General features: G+C 46.0%; 9 protein-coding genes across 9 annotated transcripts; 5 read left to right on the top strand and 4 right to left on the bottom strand.

The window, feature by feature from the left end:
• Nucleotides 1–39: 39 nt before the first annotated feature.
• Nucleotides 40–2,954, bottom strand: AOL_s00004g204 (uncharacterized protein; the record flags this gene model as incomplete). The annotated part of the gene is made up of 2 exons (XM_011118854.1): nucleotides 40–1,554; nucleotides 1,614–2,954. The coding sequence occupies 2 exons, from the start codon at nucleotides 2,952–2,954 to the stop codon at nucleotides 40–42; spliced, it is 2,856 nt and encodes a 951-aa protein (XP_011117156.1).
• A 546-nt stretch (nucleotides 2,955–3,500) lies between these two features.
• AOL_s00004g203 (uncharacterized protein) lies at nucleotides 3,501–4,636 on the bottom strand (the record flags this gene model as incomplete). The annotated part of the gene is made up of 2 exons (XM_011118853.1): nucleotides 3,501–4,489; nucleotides 4,555–4,636. 2 exons carry the CDS (start codon nucleotides 4,634–4,636, stop codon nucleotides 3,501–3,503), a joined length of 1,071 nt encoding a protein of 356 aa, XP_011117155.1.
• Nucleotides 4,637–6,100: 1,464 nt separating this feature from the next.
• Nucleotides 6,101–6,725, bottom strand: AOL_s00004g202 (uncharacterized protein; the record flags this gene model as incomplete). Its single annotated transcript, XM_011118852.1, has 2 exons — nucleotides 6,101–6,474; nucleotides 6,533–6,725. The coding sequence occupies 2 exons, from the start codon at nucleotides 6,723–6,725 to the stop codon at nucleotides 6,101–6,103; spliced, it is 567 nt and encodes a 188-aa protein (XP_011117154.1).
• A 550-nt stretch (nucleotides 6,726–7,275) lies between these two features.
• Nucleotides 7,276–8,505, top strand: AOL_s00004g201 (uncharacterized protein; the record flags this gene model as incomplete). The annotated part of the gene is made up of 3 exons (XM_011118851.1): nucleotides 7,276–7,303; nucleotides 7,365–7,575; nucleotides 7,644–8,505. 3 exons carry the CDS (start codon nucleotides 7,276–7,278, stop codon nucleotides 8,503–8,505), a joined length of 1,101 nt encoding a protein of 366 aa, XP_011117153.1.
• Nucleotides 8,506–9,892: 1,387 nt separating this feature from the next.
• Nucleotides 9,893–11,212, top strand: AOL_s00004g200 (uncharacterized protein; the record flags this gene model as incomplete). The annotated part of the gene is made up of 1 exon (XM_011118850.1): nucleotides 9,893–11,212. The coding sequence occupies one exon, from the start codon at nucleotides 9,893–9,895 to the stop codon at nucleotides 11,210–11,212; it is 1,320 nt and encodes a 439-aa protein (XP_011117152.1).
• A 1,061-nt stretch (nucleotides 11,213–12,273) lies between these two features.
• AOL_s00004g199 (uncharacterized protein) lies at nucleotides 12,274–12,550 on the top strand (the record flags this gene model as incomplete). Its single annotated transcript, XM_011118849.1, has 2 exons — nucleotides 12,274–12,449; nucleotides 12,520–12,550. 2 exons carry the CDS (start codon nucleotides 12,274–12,276, stop codon nucleotides 12,548–12,550), a joined length of 207 nt encoding a protein of 68 aa, XP_011117151.1.
• A 472-nt stretch (nucleotides 12,551–13,022) lies between these two features.
• AOL_s00004g198 (uncharacterized protein) lies at nucleotides 13,023–13,325 on the top strand (the record flags this gene model as incomplete). Its single annotated transcript, XM_011118848.1, has 1 exon — nucleotides 13,023–13,325. One exon carries the CDS (start codon nucleotides 13,023–13,025, stop codon nucleotides 13,323–13,325), a length of 303 nt encoding a protein of 100 aa, XP_011117150.1.
• Nucleotides 13,326–13,665: 340 nt separating this feature from the next.
• AOL_s00004g197 (uncharacterized protein) lies at nucleotides 13,666–15,209 on the bottom strand (the record flags this gene model as incomplete). Its single annotated transcript, XM_011118847.1, has 3 exons — nucleotides 13,666–13,957; nucleotides 14,029–14,197; nucleotides 14,279–15,209. 3 exons carry the CDS (start codon nucleotides 15,207–15,209, stop codon nucleotides 13,666–13,668), a joined length of 1,392 nt encoding a protein of 463 aa, XP_011117149.1.
• Nucleotides 15,210–15,965: 756 nt separating this feature from the next.
• On the top strand, nucleotides 15,966–19,373 carry AOL_s00004g196 (uncharacterized protein; the record flags this gene model as incomplete). The annotated part of the gene is made up of 1 exon (XM_011118846.1): nucleotides 15,966–19,373. The coding sequence occupies one exon, from the start codon at nucleotides 15,966–15,968 to the stop codon at nucleotides 19,371–19,373; it is 3,408 nt and encodes a 1,135-aa protein (XP_011117148.1).
• Between the last annotated feature and the right edge of the window lie 128 nt (nucleotides 19,374–19,501).

The raw sequence follows: 19,501 nt of genomic DNA, 5'->3' as shown, positions 1-19,501 counted from the left end.
GACAGAATCGAAATAAATATACATCCTACAATATCCCGCTTAGATAAATCTTTGGGTTCTGGCCCGGGACGCATCTTTCTTTGGCATCCAAGCCGGCGGCAACTTTACATCAGCAACTGGCCTTTCCACAACTACCATCTCTAAATCCTCCTTTGGATCGCCAATAGGTAGGAAAGCCATTACATTCCTATACTGGAATGTATGCCAGTGTGGTGTTGCGCGGCTTGTCTTCTTTTGAACCACGACTTCAGTTGAATTTGGAGCGTTAGAGTCAATCTCCATTTCGACGTCCAGCTTCACACCTCCGTCATCATTTAGGTGCTCACTGGCCGAAAGTTCCGATTGACTCTCCTTATCACTCTCGTCTGAGCTCTTTTCGCTCTCAGAGTTAGAGCTATCGTCATTGTCATCATCATCCTCCTCCTCCTCCTCGCTACTATCATCCTCACTCTCACTATGCACCATCTCCACATCGCCTTTCTTTCTAACATCATTTCTGACTTTGTCCAACAGGAACTCATCATCGCTTTCTACATCCATTGCCCCTTCGTCCTCTTCGGTAGCTGCGACTTTCCCGATCAAAGTAACCTCAGTTCCTTTAACCATGTCTTTCCCGCCGTTTACCGCCTCACTTCCTGCTCCACTAATTAATACAACCCCTCTCTTCCTCTTGGTACCCTTCACTTCAGCGTCTTCGTTCTTAGCTTTCTTCGGGCCAATGACATTTAAATCCCGATCAATATTGATCATAAACACCCAACCATGGCCCCAAAACCACAATCTTCTTCCCTTGTTCTTTTCTTCCACCACACTCATACCAAAACACCTATCTTTTAGCTTCGAAAGCTCGCGTGGTAATCGGTCAGAGTTTCTTGCAGACCATGCAGTAACCTGTCCGGTCAGAACATCAAATTCATGAAGCGTGTGATCTGATGTCATCACGAAGACTTCCGAACTATCTCCATCGATTTTGGCAGACTCGAGGGTAACCGGCGGCCTGAATCCTGCGGCGACGGGCGAAGCTGGGAGTCGTGGGAGACTTGCTTTGATCAACTTCCATTTCCCTTTCTTTGCATCTTCTAGGCTCCAAGCTTCCATCCAGCCGCCAACATCAGCGGAGAACAAGTACTTGCCGTTGTGAGAGAAGCAAGCTCGGCTAACTTGTCGTTCGTAACCTCGTCCTAATGCAATTACTCCGTCCTTTCGTTGCAATTTATTGCCTGAAACGCTAACTTCCCGATCCTTCCTATCCAAGTGCTGGAGGTTTCCAAACTCAAATGTAGGTTTCTCATCTTCATCAACTGTAGCGGTGATTTTGAAGATATAGGGTTCAGAATTTGGAGCGAAGAAAGCCAAGTAGTTTCCGTCGGGTGAGAAAATAACTTTTCTGGCGCCAATCGTCGCTATCTTTTCCGGTAATTCCAGTTTGGAGATTCGCAGTAGAACTGTGGATTTTCGGGGTCGGAGATGGAATAGTTTGATTGTTGCCATGGTCGAAATAGCCAATAGGTCTCCATTGGGTGATATCGCCGCCGATGAAATGTTCTCGTCAGTCTGTGTTTTAGTTAGCATTTCCGGTTCATGATTCGGAAAACAGGCATGGGGTACCATACGCTGACCATAATGTCACCAACAAGTTTTCTTCCTTGATCGTCGTCAACAGCTCCATAAAGCTCGACGTCATCGGCTGCCTCCACTTCATCGATGCTGTTAATCCTCCAAATCTTCACTTCTCTGTCAAAACGAGCCACCAGAAGTCTAGAACCTGCCTTCCCGACAGTAGTTGCTACGAGCTGCTCTTGTGGCAGTGCAGACAACGTATATTGGTACTCCTCAGCAAATTTCCTCAAGGGGACGACGACAGGTGTCATATCCACGCCACCACTAACTAAAACGCTAAACGCCCCAGCTTCAAACCCGCCCATAGCCCTAACGTCGTGCCTATGGAACCTTTTCTTCACCACTTGAGTCCAGGTTGCACGTTTTCCTAATCCTACAAGCTCATGCTTGACCGTAACCTTATCGACACCGGAACTAAAGAACTGGGTCCCATTGGCATTTGTCTCTAAAGTTAAAACGTCTGCACCGTGCGATTTAAGTTTCTGGCGCAGTGTGTAGCGCTTCCCATCGTACACGCTAATTTCACCAAGCGAGTCACCTGCAACGATCCATCCGCCATTGGAAGGTATGTACTTGACGCTCCACACGTACGTGTCTCGTTTCTTTGCATTTCTGCGCTTGTTATTGAATTTAGGGGCGACAGACATCGTGGTTATGGTACGTCCGGTGACAGTGTCGAAGGCACGGAGCTTGGAGTCTGAAGTTCCAGCGATGATGGTCGTGGGAGATTGCCATGCGAGGGAGAGGACCCGACAGGCTTTAGATTGAGGGATGATCTTGGACAGTGATAAAGAACCAGGAGTGTCGCCGACTGAGATGATTACTAGGGAACCATCTTCGCAGCCGACAGCGAGGTAGGCGCCGTCTTCAGGGTCCTCTTTATCCTCAGATGCTTCTTCCTCTGCTTTATGGTTCGGCTGCGAACGGTCCGTAAACCATGACTTCTTTGGCTGAGCAGCTATGCTCCAGATGATACCTTTGCCACAATCGAAGTGTGCGAGGGGTTTTCCGGTTACGAGGTCCCATTCTGTGACAACCGTGGAGTTTCCAATTGAGAAGAGACGAAGGAGTTCGGTATGTTTTACGGTGTAATGGGGCTGACGAATCCAAGCGAGACCCTCAATGCTACGTTTTACACCACCATGGAGTGTGGATTCATGGAAGCAAGTCGTAGGGTCCCAAATCTCAATAGAGCCATTGGAGCGACCGATTGCGAGACGAAGAGAGGGTGGGAGGTGGTGTGTCTGAGGATTGTATTCGGATGGATGAGAGAAGGCGACTGCATGTATTTGAGACGGTACATAGTCAACGAAGCGACAGCGATGGATATCCATTATTGGTAGTTGAAAGCTCACGAAGAGCTGGTAATTGGAGAGGGTTTTAGTGGAGGGAAGGTGGATGAGGTTGAAAGTTGAGGATTGAAGTTTTTGGCGATTTTGCGACACTGAAAAAGTTGGAAATTTTTGCAGGGATGTAATTTTAGCGAGGTCACGTGTTAATACCGGCAGAGTTCCCGGGTCGATCCCCAGGGACTTCGTGATCCCAACATCGGACAACGCAACACACTCTATATTGTAAAGCTCCTCTATATAATAGCTCTAGACGGGACGACGTTGACAAGCAAATATGAGTACTAGACATCTTGTTTCCGTGATTCTACTATTTTGATTCAAATTTATCTTCAATCTGGACCTCATTTAGAGTATGTTTTTTTACAGGTATCCTTCAAAATTTTTTTTCTACAGGATTGGAACTTGATCACTCATGGCGAGCTAAGTTAACATCTAACTATATACAAGTTGCAGAAAAGCAGAGCATTTTTAAAGAGGATTCGAGGCCACAAAATTTTTATGGTACTCTGAATAGTATATACAGACAAACTAGGTGAATTGGCTGAAGAAACTCCAAGTTTCTCGAGATGCGAAAGTTGCGCCGCTATCGCCTCCAGCGCCATCCCGAGGTGCAGCAATGTGGCCTCCATCGAACGCAATCCATGTGACTGGATAGCCACTCCTACAACCGGTGTACTCCGTCTTAACATGTGTAAGACTTCCTTGAGATGGTTCTCTCGGGGACATTGAGCTGCAACCATTGTTCCTGACGAACCTATCCCGAAGGGTGCGGCCTCCGGAAATATTGAGAACCGAGTCTGAGATACCGTGAATACCCAAGTACGCAACTGGATCGTTTCCACCATTGCAGCCACTCAATTGGCCACCAGACAAAACAGCCACAGCGCGGAAAGCACTTGCGCGAGTGCATGCGAGAGAGAAGGACATTGCACCGCCGTAGCTAAAACCGGTTGCAAACCTCAGCTTCTGGTTGACGCAAAGTCCGGCTTCAACAGTCGATATAATTTGGTCAATAAAGGTGATGTCCTCTCCGCCAGAGTTTCCCCAGCCGTTATTTAGACCTTGAGGAGCGACAAATATGGCACTTTCGCTAGCGAGTTGCTGGAGACCGTAGTAAGACCAGACATCTCTTTGCACGGTTTGACCTGTGGCCACATCTGTCATTGTTCCACTAAGCCAGTGAAGACCGAAGATAAGCCTGTATGGTTTGTTTTGATCGTAGTTATTTGGGACACGAAGGATATACTGTCGTGACTTTCCGTTGACGGTCATGGACTTCGTGCCGCTTGTCAGGGTGGCCCCCTTGCCGCATCCAGGTGAGAGGGCGGTACTACCGGGGTTGTTCGCGCTCGTCGTCGTAGAGGTGGCGGCTCGAGATGTCGTGGTTACCATTGTTGTGGTTTGGGTTCCACTTGGGTTACAGCTCCCCGGGAGACATTGAGAGTAGTATGCGTTCTGATAGGTACAGCAAGACCCAGAAGCGCAGACAGTAGCGCCTGCATATCCAATGCCACCGCCTAAGATAAGGTGTTAGTCTTTCTTCGTAAATTTGATTTATTAAAAACTAGTCTTGTTTGCATACATTGACCCCATACGGACTGTTGTCCGACCACGACCTGTGCTAGCCCAACCAAAGCCGAGAGGCTGACAAGTACCGACTTCATCTTGTTGGAATTGACAATATATTTAAACAACTAATATAATATAAAATGAGCAAGACGCCCTATTGCAGTTGCTTAATTGCTGTAATGAGATGTTCCTGGGAGTAGAAAAAGTGGAACTAGAAAAAAGACTAGACTGATTCTTAACATTGTCGGGGCGACCCATTTTTATAGACGTCATGACATAGTTGTACTAGTGGCCAGTCTGCCATCGATATCAGCTGTCCAGAATTCAAAATCTCACAAGAAAGCAATGGTTAAATTACGAAGTATCAAGTCCTTGGAAATACCGGGTGAGCAGGATTGCATCCGTCTGGAAGCATACCATTGTCGGAGGGATCTCTTTTATTCCGCCAATAACAACTTTAATAATCATTAACTAAGCTAGCGTACGATCATATATAAAGAGTCCCTAGCAGTTTCAACAGCTTAACATATATGATACGAGCCCGGTTTCTCCGTTAAAAGCCCCCAGCACTGCAGCTTAGGAGAATCTGAAGACTGGTAACCTGGGGCCGGTTAGCCAGATGGCCATATACCCAACAATGAGGGGGCGGGGCCTCAGGCTCTATTGTTTCTCAACTATCCAATAGATCACAGTCTCGAACAGCGGGTATATGACTTCCTACATCCCGAAAACTTCTGCCGGAATAGGGTTATCATAACAGTTTCTATAGATCTATAGCTCGAGCGCTCGGCTATCCATATATAGTAAAAAGGTAGGGAAGCTCATATGTTTGGATCGAGAAACATCGGGTTTGGCTTCGCTCCAAATCCAGCTAGTTTGAACTAGTCTACGGATTAGAGTACCGAGCATGAACCGTCAAAATACCCTAATGTCCGAAGTTTAAACCAAGTTGTCAGCACTTATATAATTATTTCTGGTCTTGGAAACGTTAATCCAAAAGTTCCAAGGCGGGTGTTCGGGTTTTTTTGTTAACGATTATCTTGGTACTTGGCAAGGCAGAATCGCCCTTTTTGACTTTCGTTTGGATTGGTGGAGTCTAAAATACCTTTCAGGCGAAATGCCGACGTCTCTGTAATCCCTGCACTTCCCACACGAAGTTGTTCTACCGTGGTATGATATATTAGCTGCAGGCTGGGGACTCCGTCGGGTATGCGAGAGGAGGGTTTCATGCATGACACAACCTTCGAATTCAAGGTCAACACTATAGTGTAAAAAGTGATATTGAGATTGAAGTTCAGATGATTTCTCATGTTTGGTCTCCAAAATTAGCCGGCTTCTACAAGCTTCAGAAATATAACGGGAACTAGCAGACTTTTAACGCCAGCACTTTTCCCGGCAAATAACAAAAACACCGTCAAGTCCCATCAAAAACGCCCCTTCACCTCAAAAAAGATCGAGGGATAAAAATACACATTGAATCAATATTTGCAACCACCAAATCCAACGCTCTGATAACAACTATCCTTAATTCTCTCATTTTCCTTTTTGATCTCAGTGTACTATCTGAGAGTGCACTCCAAGCAGCGTCTCTCCATTCCCCATTCCACTCCACCAGTAGAGCATCCACCACAAACCGTTTTACGGCAACCCTGGCAAGCGAAACATTCTCCTTCTTCGTCATGAGGTAGTGTTTGTAAAACGGAGTCACAATCCGCGCATGACAACGTCGTTGTACGTATTTGCGGCGCAGATTGGTTCCCGGTAAACGTCGTCATATGTGATGGATCCCGTCTGAAGAAAGATGTGATATTTCGCTGAGCTGGTTGATGTGATTGATTAACTGGAGTATATGCCGGTGAAATAGCAGATTGTGGCGCTACTTGTTGAACATCCGAAGGTCTTTGTGCAGAGTAGAGTTTCGAGAGTGTGTAATCTAAACAGGGGTCGTTAGGACGTTTATCGAAGATAAGCAAAAATGTATCAAAACGTACCGTGTACGCTCTTCTCATCTGGTCTCGAGTCTCTGTATCGTTTTAATGTCCGGGAGTTAACTCCGAGTGGAATATGATGTTGAGTGATAGCATCCTGGTCTACCATCATGACATTATTTGACGAGTGATCCGAGGATGTGGAACAGATGGACATAGCGTCGTCGTCTTGGGAGCGCTTGCGTTTGACAACCATTGTGGATTAAGGAATGTGTGATTGATATGTTGATAGGTACCCAATGGAAGACGAGGTGAAGCAGCCCTGGTATGATGATTAAATAGTAAAAGGTTCTGACGATCTCTGAGAAGGAGAATACGGGAAGAAAGTGGGATGGAGAAGGTCGTTTATAAGACAGGAGACCGAAGCCTGAAAGGGGACATAACAACGCGTAAAGTGCAAAAGGCGCGACAGTCTAGCGTGTTGTGGTTTGTCAAATTGAATTTCCGGTTTAGGATGCTTGGCTTCTCATCGCGTCGGTCACGTGACAAAATTTAGCGCCATATTTGGGTTTACCAGCCACTTTGCAACATGTGGCGGTGATGCAACACCCCTCGTTCGCGTTAGCCTTTCAAGGAAGAAATTCCAACCGATATCGGGACGCTCGTCCGAGACCTGGTGGGCATCCGAATTTAAGGCCATTAACGATTTATCCGAGGTATTTTTTCAGTCATATATATTAGAGGACGAAGTTCAGGTGTATACGTGTACCAGTTTACACTGCCAATTGGCCAAAAATATCGACACGATGGCAGCAGCTCGAACACTCAGAATAGGTACCTTCCTCCTTTGGTCCCCATATTACCATACGAGTAAGTCGCTAACTTGCTTAATTAGGCCTCATACCTGGTGACGGCATCGGTCTCGAAGTCATCCCGGCTGGTCGACAAGTTTTAGAGGCCATTGCTTCACAGTTCAACCTCAAACTATCGTTCGTGGATCTCGAGGCTGGCTGGGCTACCTTCCAAAAGACAGGGACTGCGCTGCCAGAACATACCGTTGAAGTCCTTAAGAATGATTGCGATGGCGCACTATTTGGAGCTATTAGGTACTTGCTATTGTCGGATTGAATACCATGGTATGGGAACATTCTAACGGTTCATTCAATTAAAACAGTTCCCCAACCACCAAAGTCGCCGGCTACTCGTCCCCAATCGTAGCCCTCCGCAAGAGGCTATCCCTCTACGCCAATGTTCGTCCCGTTAAGTCCGTAACTGGTGTAGCCAACAATCGCCCCGTAGACATGGTCATTGTCCGTGAGAACACCGAAGATCTTTACGTCAAGGAGGAGAAAACCTATGACACACCGCAGGGTCCTGTGGCTGAGGCTATCAAGAGGATATCAACCTACGCCTCCACCAACATTGGAAGAATGGCGTTCGACATCGCGGCTACAAGGAACCGACAGCGAGCGGCGAATCCCGCTGCGTCTATACACAAGCAAGGGAAGGTCACAATTACACACAAGAGTAACGTCCTCAGCCAGACAGATGGTCTGTTCAGAGAGACCGTGAAGGCTGTGTATGAAGCCGACAAGCAAGGGGCGAATAAATACAAGGATATCAAGGTCGAAGAGCAAATTGTTGACTCAATGGTTTACAGAATGTTCCGGGAACCGGAGTGTTTTGACGTTGTTGTGGCGCCGAATCTATACGGTGACATCTTGTCAGATGGTGCAGCTGCTCTAGTTGGCAGCCTGGGCCTCGTGCCCTCTGCAAATGTTGGAGAGGGATTTGCTATTGGTGAGCCATGCCATGGTAGTGCTCCAGATATTCAGGGACTGGGGATCGCCAACCCCATTGCTACAATTCGGAGTACCGCTCTGATGTTGGATTTCATGGGTTTGGAAGAGGCTGCTGCAAAGATATATGAGGCTGTGGACGCCAATTTGGCCGAGGGGAAATTGCTGAGCCCTGACTTGGGAGGCAAGGCAAAGACGCAGGAGGTTGTTGATGATGTTGTAAAGAGGTTGATCTAAGCCACTGATGTATCAAAATTTCAAGATATTTTGCGGGCCTGATCTGACATGACAGTTGGCATTACATACAGATGTCGAAACATGCTTGAATTTAAGTACATACATGTACATATCAAAAAATATGCAAGGCAATTGCGTAACCTGAGCAAAACCTGAACTAATCTCGATAATCTTTTGATCAAGCCTCGCCGACGCCGCCAATCATGATTCTATCCCGAATCCGTCCCAAGATCACTTGAAAGGCTATTTCCGGTCTAGAACCCCCTCGCTTTTTTGCCCCTGTGGATCCCCTCTTAGAACCAAAAAACCACACCATCCCGTCCAAAGCAGGGCCACTAAACCTGCTTAACGAACAGGCACGCATAGGACACCTCTGAAAGGGGAACGATATGCCTAAAATCCGAGCAGGAGCACCGGTTTTCAGCCAATTGTGGGGCCCAAGCAAGCCAATAAACCCCGATTTCGTACCTGAATCCCAGCGTTGGGCATGTGCAAGCGGAATGGATGGGTTCCAGCTGGAATCCGCTATATTTTGAGCGGACCTAACTTGACTGTTTTGGCTTCGGATTAAACAAGAAAATCAAGCTTAGTAGCAGGTACCAATACATAATGCTAAAGCACGTAGTAATGCTTAGTGGGCTTTTAACTAAAGCGCTCGATAGCAAGGAACCGGAGATACTAAGGTCGTCAGCTGCATGCAAAACATGACTTTTTTCTTCTTTTCGTTTTGTTGTTGGAAGTCGTCAACACCCCGAAAGTCAACGGAGACTTGACTTATCTGGCGAAGATTCCGCATTTTTTACCTTCTTTTCCTTGAGTTCCCTCCCGCCCCTGCTGAAATCGGTTGAAGGGTTAGAATAGGTATTTGGGGGAGGTGGTGTAAACATGTTCATGGTGCAGAATGTACAAAACCCCGCAACGCTTCTGGCTGCTGAAAGGGGATTTCAAAGCATGCGAGGGCTGTACCTTTTACGAATAAGGTCCGCTTGCGAGTAATAGGTCCCTAACAGGACAACGAATGGCGGGTTCACAATGGGTAGGATCTTAAGTATGCTGTTAAACCCCCCCTCCCCGTCTTATATTTTAGTTTAATACTAGGCCTGTCCCTGTTAACTTTTTTAAATTCCTTCTTATCTGTTCCCAATGAAGCCGAAGGAATCCGTATAGTTGTTATATTGTTTTGTTATTTCATTTTTCTTTCATTCCTTTTCCTTTTCCTTGGTTCTTTATTTCTTGGAGGGGGCTTTCCCTTTCTTCCTTTCTAGAAGTTCTAGAATTCTTTTGAAGAAGAAGAGGAAGGACGAGAAATTCGGTAAATTTATAAATTGGAGGATTCGTTCGGTCTTATCCTCGGGACCGCATTGAAACCGGTTTCTAGCCACCCGCCATGGCCGAACTATTGGAAGAAACGCCAGTACCTGGTTTGCAAAGTACACTGGAAGGCGAAATATCTGAAGATGAAGACCTGAGTCTTCACAGGACCCTCGAAGATGAAATGGCCGAATTACAAAATATGCTGGACGAGCCACTGGTGTTTGTCCAGCCTGGTAGTGATATGGATGAAGGGGTTGTGATGGAAGAAGAGGAGGAAGACGACGGAATCATCCTCATCGGCCAGGAGAAGTGGATCTTCGAACACGAAAGACGGATGCTTCAACAAGAAAAACGAATGCTTGCGCATCGTAAGAAAATTCTAGCTCAAGAACAGCGAATGTTCGACCAGGAAGGCAAGATGTTACAACAAGAGAGATGGATCGTCGACCAGAGGAAACGACTGTTTGAAGGCGAAGAGGACGTTACTGAGATGGAGGGCCGGATTGTACAAGAAGAAAAGAAAATGGAGGAAAGACGGACGGGAATGGACGAGAAGATTGTTAGCGTTGAGAGGCGGATATCGGAACTGGAGAGACAAATGTCTACTCTCAAGACGGATAGAATCGAAGCTCGGGAAAAGAATAAACTCACGATATTGAATCTTCCGGCCGAAATCCAAATAGAGATACTCTCTCACCTACCTTGGCAGTACCAGATGTATTGCTTCCAAGTCTTCCCATCGTGGAAAGAAGCCATAGTCCTTAAGGACACCCGGACCAAGCGATATATTGTCTCGGAGAAGAATTACTGCCCCCGCATGCATAAGATTGGTGCTGGATTTGGATGGAGATTCGTGATCCAAGATGGCAAGATCGAGTCTGTGACATACGATCTTGATCTAATGAAGCAGATGACGGGAGAATCCGATACCATGGAAGAAAAAGAGAAGGAATTCAACGTCAACCTACTACAATGCGCCATTCTCGAGGACCCGTTGTTTTTACATGAGCCAATTGAGCCGGAGAAAGACGTCGTCGAGGTTAACAAGGTCGCATTCAAAGTCGTTCCATGCCAGAAAAAATACGAATGCCTATTCATGGAAAAGGATGAGAACAAAGATGATAACGAGACAGAGGTAGGGAAGAAAGAAGAAGTGGCGGAACACGAAGAAAATGCAGAATACGCCAGGAACCAGGAGAAGTTGACATTTACCTTCACCTTCGAACAACATCCCGAACTAAAAAACATGCAAATCATCGAGTTCCTAGACTGGGTCGCAAAGTGGATTAGTGGCCTCGAGGTTTTGAAAGAGTATAAGCGTATCCATATGGAACTGTTGAAGTACGACTGGTTTGAAATGGGTTTCTTTTTGTTGTTCCATGATCTGGCTTAGCTGACCGATTGATGTTGCATGTTGATACCTCTTTGCTTCCGCGTACATCGTAATATTGCATTCTGATATCGGCGTGCCATGGGCAGCATCTGCAGTTTTGTTTGAACATATAGCATATTCTTTTATTTAGGGTCATCTAGTGGAGTTAAGTTTCTTTATCTTGCAAGCAATAGTCCCAATTTTTCTTTTGTATATCGTTATCTTGCTATATCCCAAAATCAACTCCTTTCTCATCGATCATCTAGATCTAGGTGGTAACGTTACTTAGCTGCAGTTAGATCTTAGTGGAATCGATATTTCAGGCCACTGAATTATAAAACCTCGCTGGCCTGGCAGAATCAAACCAAATTCAAAGTATTGATCGATTCTAGATCGAATGAAGCAGGTCATGCACGTGCGCATCTCTACAGACAAGATATCTATACAGACCTGTAGACATATGTACAGTAGAACTCGAGCTCGAGTTCAAGTTGGCTCACAATCCAACAGCATCAACACGAGAACGCCACATGTGCACCGGAGCAACAGGGCCTAGGCTGAGTAGTATTATGTTACGAGCTTAATTATTGTAAGCGCTCTCCTCTGCCACTTTCTGAGGTTTCCTACAAGCACTTCTCATTCTATGCAATCTTAATCCTCTATTGTTATTGAGACTACCGGTATACCTCCTACCTCCTTACTTACAACCTACTCAAGTACTTAGGTACCCAGTGTTTGAAATACAAGAGCTATAAGTTAAACCAAAGCCTCTGAAGCAGCGACGAACAATACCAAGAAGAAACATCGACGTTAAAGTGATATAAACTCTTCTTCGCTACCAACAACAGGATACAGGGGGGCAAATGGAAAGAGCCGATAAACAACTAAGCTACCCTTCTAGCGCCATCAAAACATCAGACGCTTCCGTTGTGAACCTTGGAGAAACACTAGCAATGGATCCTACAACAGAAAGGTATTTCAACGATGCCTTCTACCATTCGGCAATTACCATCTTACAGCCATGGAACGAACTTGTTTAACAGACTCTCGTCGGTGGCGGCAAACTGCAAAGATTGTTTTCTATGATACATACCGAGCCTAAATTCTCTACGGCCCCGGAAGACTCTACTAGTGCCCTCCTGGATACAGAAAATGACTCAAGAGACTCAGTTAGTGCACCACTAGAGGCTTCCGATAACGAAGACGATGAATGGTTAGCAAATGATGACCCTGATCGCAATCAAACTGGTTTCGCAAGGTACATCGTTGGTTACTCTAAACTAGTCTTGGTCGTCCCGGGCGTGCTAACAACCAAGCAATCATATTAGACTTCTTAAAACCCACGATTCTCAGATATAGAGCTCTATGTTAGCCCAGAGAAAAAGTTGATCAAGGGCCACCTTGCTATCCTAGCCGAAAAATTCGAGTTTTTCAACTCGAAGGCCCCAGACAATTGTCCCTGGAGGCCCTTGAAAGTTGACATGACTACTTTCGACTACAACAGTTTCGGTACATCTTGGGGTACATTTATACTGGAGTTATCTCCCACTCCGAACACCCATCCTTTGTCTCGGAAATCTACCACCAGAGCCTTTGCCTCGGCGTTAGCGGGTTCGCGGATCACATCTTGGATTATATATACGAGCTTCTAGAGACTGAAATTGAACACTCTGATACAATTTCAGTGGAGTACATCGTTACGTTAATTCGAGGGCTGCAATTTCGTAAAATTACAGCACCGGAGGCTTGCAAAAGGCTGAAAGCGATTTTTGAGTTAATCGTCGAGTTAGTGGACTTCGACAAATGGTTGTAACGAGATGATTTTACCTCGATGTTGGATGAACATCCTGAAGTGGCTCGGGTCATGCTCTGTAGCTACAGCAAGAACAAACTTCTCAAGGTTCGTCAAGAGTTTGAAATGGCCGGGATCGAAGACACGACGGAACATCAAAAGATCATTGCAAAGGGCTGTTTACCGACCGCAGTGGGAATACTAAACAAAGGGATCACAGACCAGAGGGATAGTCTCGAAAAGTTAGAGACTACAATCAAGGATCTTGAATCCCATAATGAGAAATTATCTAAAGAGAATAGTTTACTTGATGCGCAATTGCATGGTTTATTTGTCTTCTGATAAATTAGATTAGTTGATTATCAACCCCTCCATTAATATAGATGCAGGCAAAGGCACGGAATGTCTAATTCGTTAGCACAGCGTTAGAGGGGCGAGCGCGAACATCCTTTTCTACCCTTAAACTCAATTTCATAGTAGCCTATCACTTAATTGAATGAGAGCAATAGTTCTAAAACTTCCAATATTTGCTGAGACCTCTATGAGAGCGCCGCACAGTAAGAGAACAGAAAACTAGACCTGAAGTAGCTTCTCGAGATAACTTCTTCCACCTTCAAGGAGAAGCCAAAATAATACAATTTATTCAATATACGCCTTCCATTGAGACTCGAGTGATACCTCATTACTTATCTCTCTCGCGTTGTAATTGCGCAGCAATAGGGTCGTCCGAAGATTCTTCATCCGAATCAGGAATGATAAGAAGCCTCCTTCGCCTTGATTGTAGCCTAGAATGCCTTCTTGTAGTTATTTCCGGTCGTCGTTCTTCACGCCCGTCGGTTGAAATGTCGTCTTCGGCCTCGAGATCACTCTCCGTCCGGGTTAACGTCTCTTTCAAACGCTGGAGTTTATTTTTAATAACAGTGCGTTCGGCAGCGCCTTCGCGCTCCACAGCTTCGAACTGGAAGGGGTTTTCTCTAAATGGGTTGTATGAGTATCGTTTATGAAACGTAAAAAAAAACATAGATCTAGTGTGCACCAAACTTACCCGTAATTAAACGTTAGTTCTCGCCCAGGTTCAATATCCTCAAGGGCTCTAAATGCAATCCTGTGTATCCCATTCACCAGAAGGACCTTTGGCCCGCAGTTGGGCTCCAATTCAGAGTGGTTCAGATATCTGGTCTTGTTTCCATAGTGGGTACTATCAATCTCATGCGCTATCAACGAAGTTCAACCGGGTTAGTCACATCGTTATTAGTAGGAACCCCCAATCAAAAAAAGCTAACCGTTGTACTTACTTGAGTTTATCTCAAATAAAAATGATATCGTGCTACTATCGTAGGTATCGACCCTACGATTGGCCTCCCCTTCCAGTATCACCTCTCCGGTATATTCCCCAACGAAACTACCCTTCTTTATCGGCTCCATTGCGAACAAGCCATTGCCTTTAAATGGCATACTTGTTGGCCCTACTTTCGTCATTGGAGGCTCTTTTAACTGGAGAAATACATTCTGGCAAGCCGTTAGCCTGACATCCCGCTTGGTAGTCGAGTTGGCGACTACAGACGCCACACTTTCGTCTTCTGGTCGGCATCTTTGATGAATAGGATCGAGTTGCTCATCCGCTCCGCAACTTAGACAAAGATCAGGATCACATTCCCGATTTTCTCTAACACAAGGGCATTTTCCTCCCGTACAAGGGTTGCTGCTCTTGCATGTACATCCTTTCCATCTTCTTGGACAATCCGCGGGACACTCGCAAAACTTTTCACAATAAACGCTCTCATCCCTGCAGCAGCAGTTTGAGTTTTTAGGATCGCAGGCGCCTTCGTGAGAACAAGGAACGAAAGCTGGCCTGCCCCTAGCATCATGTGAATTTCTAGTATCATCGCGTTTCAAAGCCCACTTCGTTGATGTTGGGGCGTGCCGTCGAGGGGCAGGGAAGGAATGTCGAATGCAAAAAGGCATCCAACATACGACACAGATAGCGTCATTGTATTGGTTTCCTGAAGTCTGCTGGCTAGAATCCGGAGACTCTGACTCCAGTAAGATAATGTTCTGTGTTATTGGGATTACGGGCTTGGGTTGTTTTTTTGGTGTCAACGTTTCCTTTCTTTTTTTCATCAAGGTTTGCCTTGAAGTCGATGAGTTACTATGAATACTTGGTGGCCGTCCACGCTTTCGAGGTCTTCCATCGCTAGGTTCGGATTTGTTTGATGGTTGGGACATGGTTACATGCGTCTCACGTTCAGCAGCACTGCAGCGAGTGACCCCTGCTGAATGGTTCGAATGTCCAGGGTGAGTGAGCGGGCTTTGTATGTCTCGGTCGGATCGAGCTATGAGGTAATCCGCAGCGTGCTAGAACGATAACGATGGGTATTGTTACAGTCAGGTTCGCGTTCGGGTCGTTAGTGGGTGGGAAGTGACCAATGGAACAACTCCCCATATGATAGCAGCCGGCAGCGCAGCCGTCTTCCAAAAATCACGGGCAACGCAGTGTTGTTTTTCTCAATCCGGTGTAATCACCCCGGTGGCGAGCCGAGACACCCCGGTACAATCCCCGAGCCATAGGTTGAGTACTCCCAGGGGTCCGGCGGGCTCCCTAGTGACTAAAAAGCTTGCAAGGCATGGGATGGATGTTGCATTCTAAATATGTCGCATGCCCAGAGCTACAGGAAACAACCCTAAATTTAAACTGCTCTTGTAATTAGGTCTCGTCGAGGATTAGTCACTGACCTGTCGCAGTTGCACTCTTTAAAGAGCCCCGCAATAAGGAACTTCAGTCAAGGCTACGGTTCGAAAACGTAATAATCGACAAGTACCATCCTATTTCTACAGGTATGTGTATAAAGGCCTGGCCTGGGATGCAATGCAATGCCATCGTTTTCTGAAACAAATCTTTATCCATACTTATGCTTCCCGTCGAGCTGACAACCTAATGCAATTTCCAAACCATAGCGAACTTTTCCTCAGTGAATAGGAAACATGAAATCGAGATCCTATGTAGGACCCGTTACCTCGTTGGCATTCTTCGGGGATGACCTCCTCGTTGGCCACGGGTTGGAGCTCAAGTTCTTTATGCTTTCGAATTCTCAGCCTTCATTACAGTGGAGGAAACGAATTTTCAAGAGAGAACGGATCCAAGGCATTCAGCTTAGCTCGCCTACCCAGAATGAAGGGCCAGCATCGAATGCTAATGTGCTCCTTTGGGGTGGTAAAAGATTCCGGATCATTCATCTGGCTGATCTTATGGACCCGAGCTTTAACATTAAGATTGAGGATGAAATACCGGCCCCAGATTGGATTCTACACTCAGTTTTCTTAGAACCTGATGGCGACGTCCCAAGGATAGCAATGATGACAGCCCACAATACAATTTTAACATACAGACATGAGCAAAGTATCGAGTTGGCTTCCAGGTACAGATGGTACCCAAGCCCGGAGCGGTGCTTGCTCTACTCAGCGACACTTTTTCGAGACTCCACAACCCAGACGACCAATGATCTCGTGGCCATTGCTGGAACAGTGTTTGGCGAGGTATTATTATGGAAATTAGACACTTCACAGGATAAAGTTCCTGAGAAAGTCGAGTTGTCCGCTAGATATCTGTCTCATGAGGGATCAGTCTTCGGGGTTTCTATATCTCCAGACTTTTCGTATGCTGCGAGCTGCAGCGACGACCGTACAATCAGGCTATGGAATATCAAGGCGGATATTGTTGGCTTAGAAGGTTGCCGCGAAGTCAAAGAGCCTTTAGCTATCGGATGGGGTCACCAAGCGAGAATTTGGGGCGTAAAGTTTCTGCAGGCCGAGGAAGGATATGTCCGGATAATCAGTTTCAGCGAGGATCTAACAGCCAAAGTATGGTCTATGAGACTTGACGGACCGAACCCTCTTATTTGCACACAAACTTTTAAGAACCTCCATTCTGCAAGCGGGAAAAACATATGGAGCCTAGCAATACACCCTTCCGAACGGCATTTTGTTACTGGAGGTGCGGATGGTGGGATTGCATCATGGAAAATCTTAGAGGATGTGCGAGAGACGCCTGCTATCAAGGAAACCATAGCCAACCTCGAAGAAATCCTTCCACCACCACAAGCCTCGGGAGGGAAGTCTATTAAAGATGAGCCCAGGAAATACGTCGCACTTGGGAGTCGTTCTTTTATCGTCGCTATGTCTTCGGGCTGGCTACTACATTGTAATTTGTCTAAGCCTAGCACCGAGTGGCAGAAAGTCGGCTTTTGGCCACAGATTAAAAATCTTTCAGCGATGGGGGCGGGGAGGTTTGAGACTGACGGAACATACAATCACCTCGTTGCCCTAGGTGATAATACCGGGAAAGTTCTACTCCAGACCTGGCACCGCTATCTACCAGCTACACCCACCAACCCACCAGATCAAGATTGGATACAAATCTGTGACACCCGACCTTCTGACATATTTTTCAGCCACTGTCAGAACAAAAATGATACACATAGTGTCTATGCTGCTGTTACAACCTTTAAACCCGATACCCCCATCCAACTACTCAGAATCAATGTTGAGACAGCAGAAAAGCCATTCATAGCACAATCGTGGTCATTGATACCGCCAGAAACCTTCCCTTCCACAGCAATTCTTGTCTACACTTGTGGAGGGAGAGTATTTTGCTTCGCGGGCTCCCGACATGGCGCATTCGCGCTTTACAGTCTGACATCAGATGATACTAGTATTAAATCTCTGAAAATTTGGCGGCACGTTCATGACGACGAATCAATAACATCACTAGGCTTGAAAGGAGACCCTTCACAGATCGATGTCAATACAGGGGCAGCTTCTTCTGTTGAGTTGCTTCTTACATCAACGGGCCGTAGCGGTGCCTATAAATTCCATAAAGTTTTCATAAATACGAATACACAAGAGTACGAGCTAGTCGAACTAAATGCAGTTTATCCAGCCGCCGTCCCGAGGGTAGAAAACTACCGAAAATTCACGACCAGCCCGAACGGGGGCTATGAAATTATTTACGGTTTCAGAGGTCGTGACTTTGTTCTTTGGAATCAAACACTCGGACTAGAAGCAGCCAGCTATGATTGCGAAGGTGGGAATCGGAGTTGGGATTTCAGCTTCGGTGCAGATGAGGATACCCAAAGCGAAGGACTTTTCGTATTCACCAAATCTAAAAGGTGCTATATTGTGGAGTTCAAACAAATACTCCACAATCCGCTGTTACAAACACCATTCCACGGAAGAGAAGTCAAAACTCTTGCTATCTCGTCTCAAGGGATCATAGCGACTGGTGCCGAAGATACGATTATACGACTATCGTCGCTAGATCAGGAAACGAATCAATTATTACCATTGACATTCCGAAAAACACACACAACTGGACTTCAGGATCTTGTTTGGTCACCTTGCGGCGGCTGGCTGTTCTCATCTGGGAGTGTAGAAGAAGTCTACTGCTGGAAAATAAACACAGAAGCCAAGATTCAATCAGGAACGGTTGGTATGCTACAGGAGGCAGTATACGAAGTTAGCACCGAGAGTCTCCCAGATTTGAGGGTCTGTGGACTCGACGCTGCTGCTGTATACACCGAAAAGGGCGACCATTACGGGTTCTTAGTCGGCATGGTCCGTTCGGATTCCTCCATAAAATTAGCGTTATATGATATCGCAGAAAAGAAGTTTACGACTATAGCTGAGGGCCACTACAAAACCAGCTGTTTACTTCAGATACGGTTTCACCTTACGACTTATGGGGGCATCTTGATGCTAACGGCAGGAACGGATGGACACGTTACATTCTGGGATATTACACAGACAATGGTTGTTTGTGGCGTATCGGCCAAATCATCAACTGGATCGAATTTGGTAGCGTTATCGTTAAAAGATCCCCAAGTATCGGCCTCGGTACCCGAAAAACTGAGAACCGATCAATGGATCCTGTCGCAACCTGTTCACCAGAACAGTATCAAAGTTCTGGAATTATACAACCTAGAAGGGGATGAGATTTTGATGTTGACAGGAGGTGACGATACTGCAATATCTGTCTCGAGAATCAAATGCAAAGAAAATCCTGAAAAGATGGGTACTATGATTAATGAAATTACAACTAAGTTGTTGGCAAGAGCACATGCGTCTGCAGTAACAGCACTTGCTCCATTGAGCAGCACACTGTCGGTGGTAGACCATAAAGAACAAGGAATCGAATTCCTCAGTTCTAGCGTGGACCAACAAGTGAAGCGGTGGTGCATTAAACTCAATGATGGAACAGCTATAGAAAGCGTCGAAGTTGTAGAAGACATATATGTCAGCGTTCCCGATGTCTCGTCCCTCGCGCTTATTGGCACAGGTGGTAAGGACCGGAGGTTAGTGGTAGGCGGGGTTGGAGTTGAAGTTTTAGAGTTATAACATCCTGTATCATGCAAGCCACATGAAAGTCTTATGATTGTAGAAGTACTCCAGGACGCTAGCCCTAAATATCGCCAGTGGTTTAACGGCTTCCTATTGTAAATAGATAACTATTGATCATGGCCTCA

Source organism: Orbilia oligospora, assembly GCF_000225545.1.
Source record: "Orbilia oligospora ATCC 24927 unplaced genomic scaffold scaffold00004, whole genome shotgun sequence".
NCBI lineage: Eukaryota > Fungi > Ascomycota > Orbiliomycetes > Orbiliales > Orbiliaceae > Orbilia > Orbilia oligospora.
Note: the sequence above shows the minus strand (reverse complement) of the source record. Positions and strands in the feature narration are given on the sequence as shown.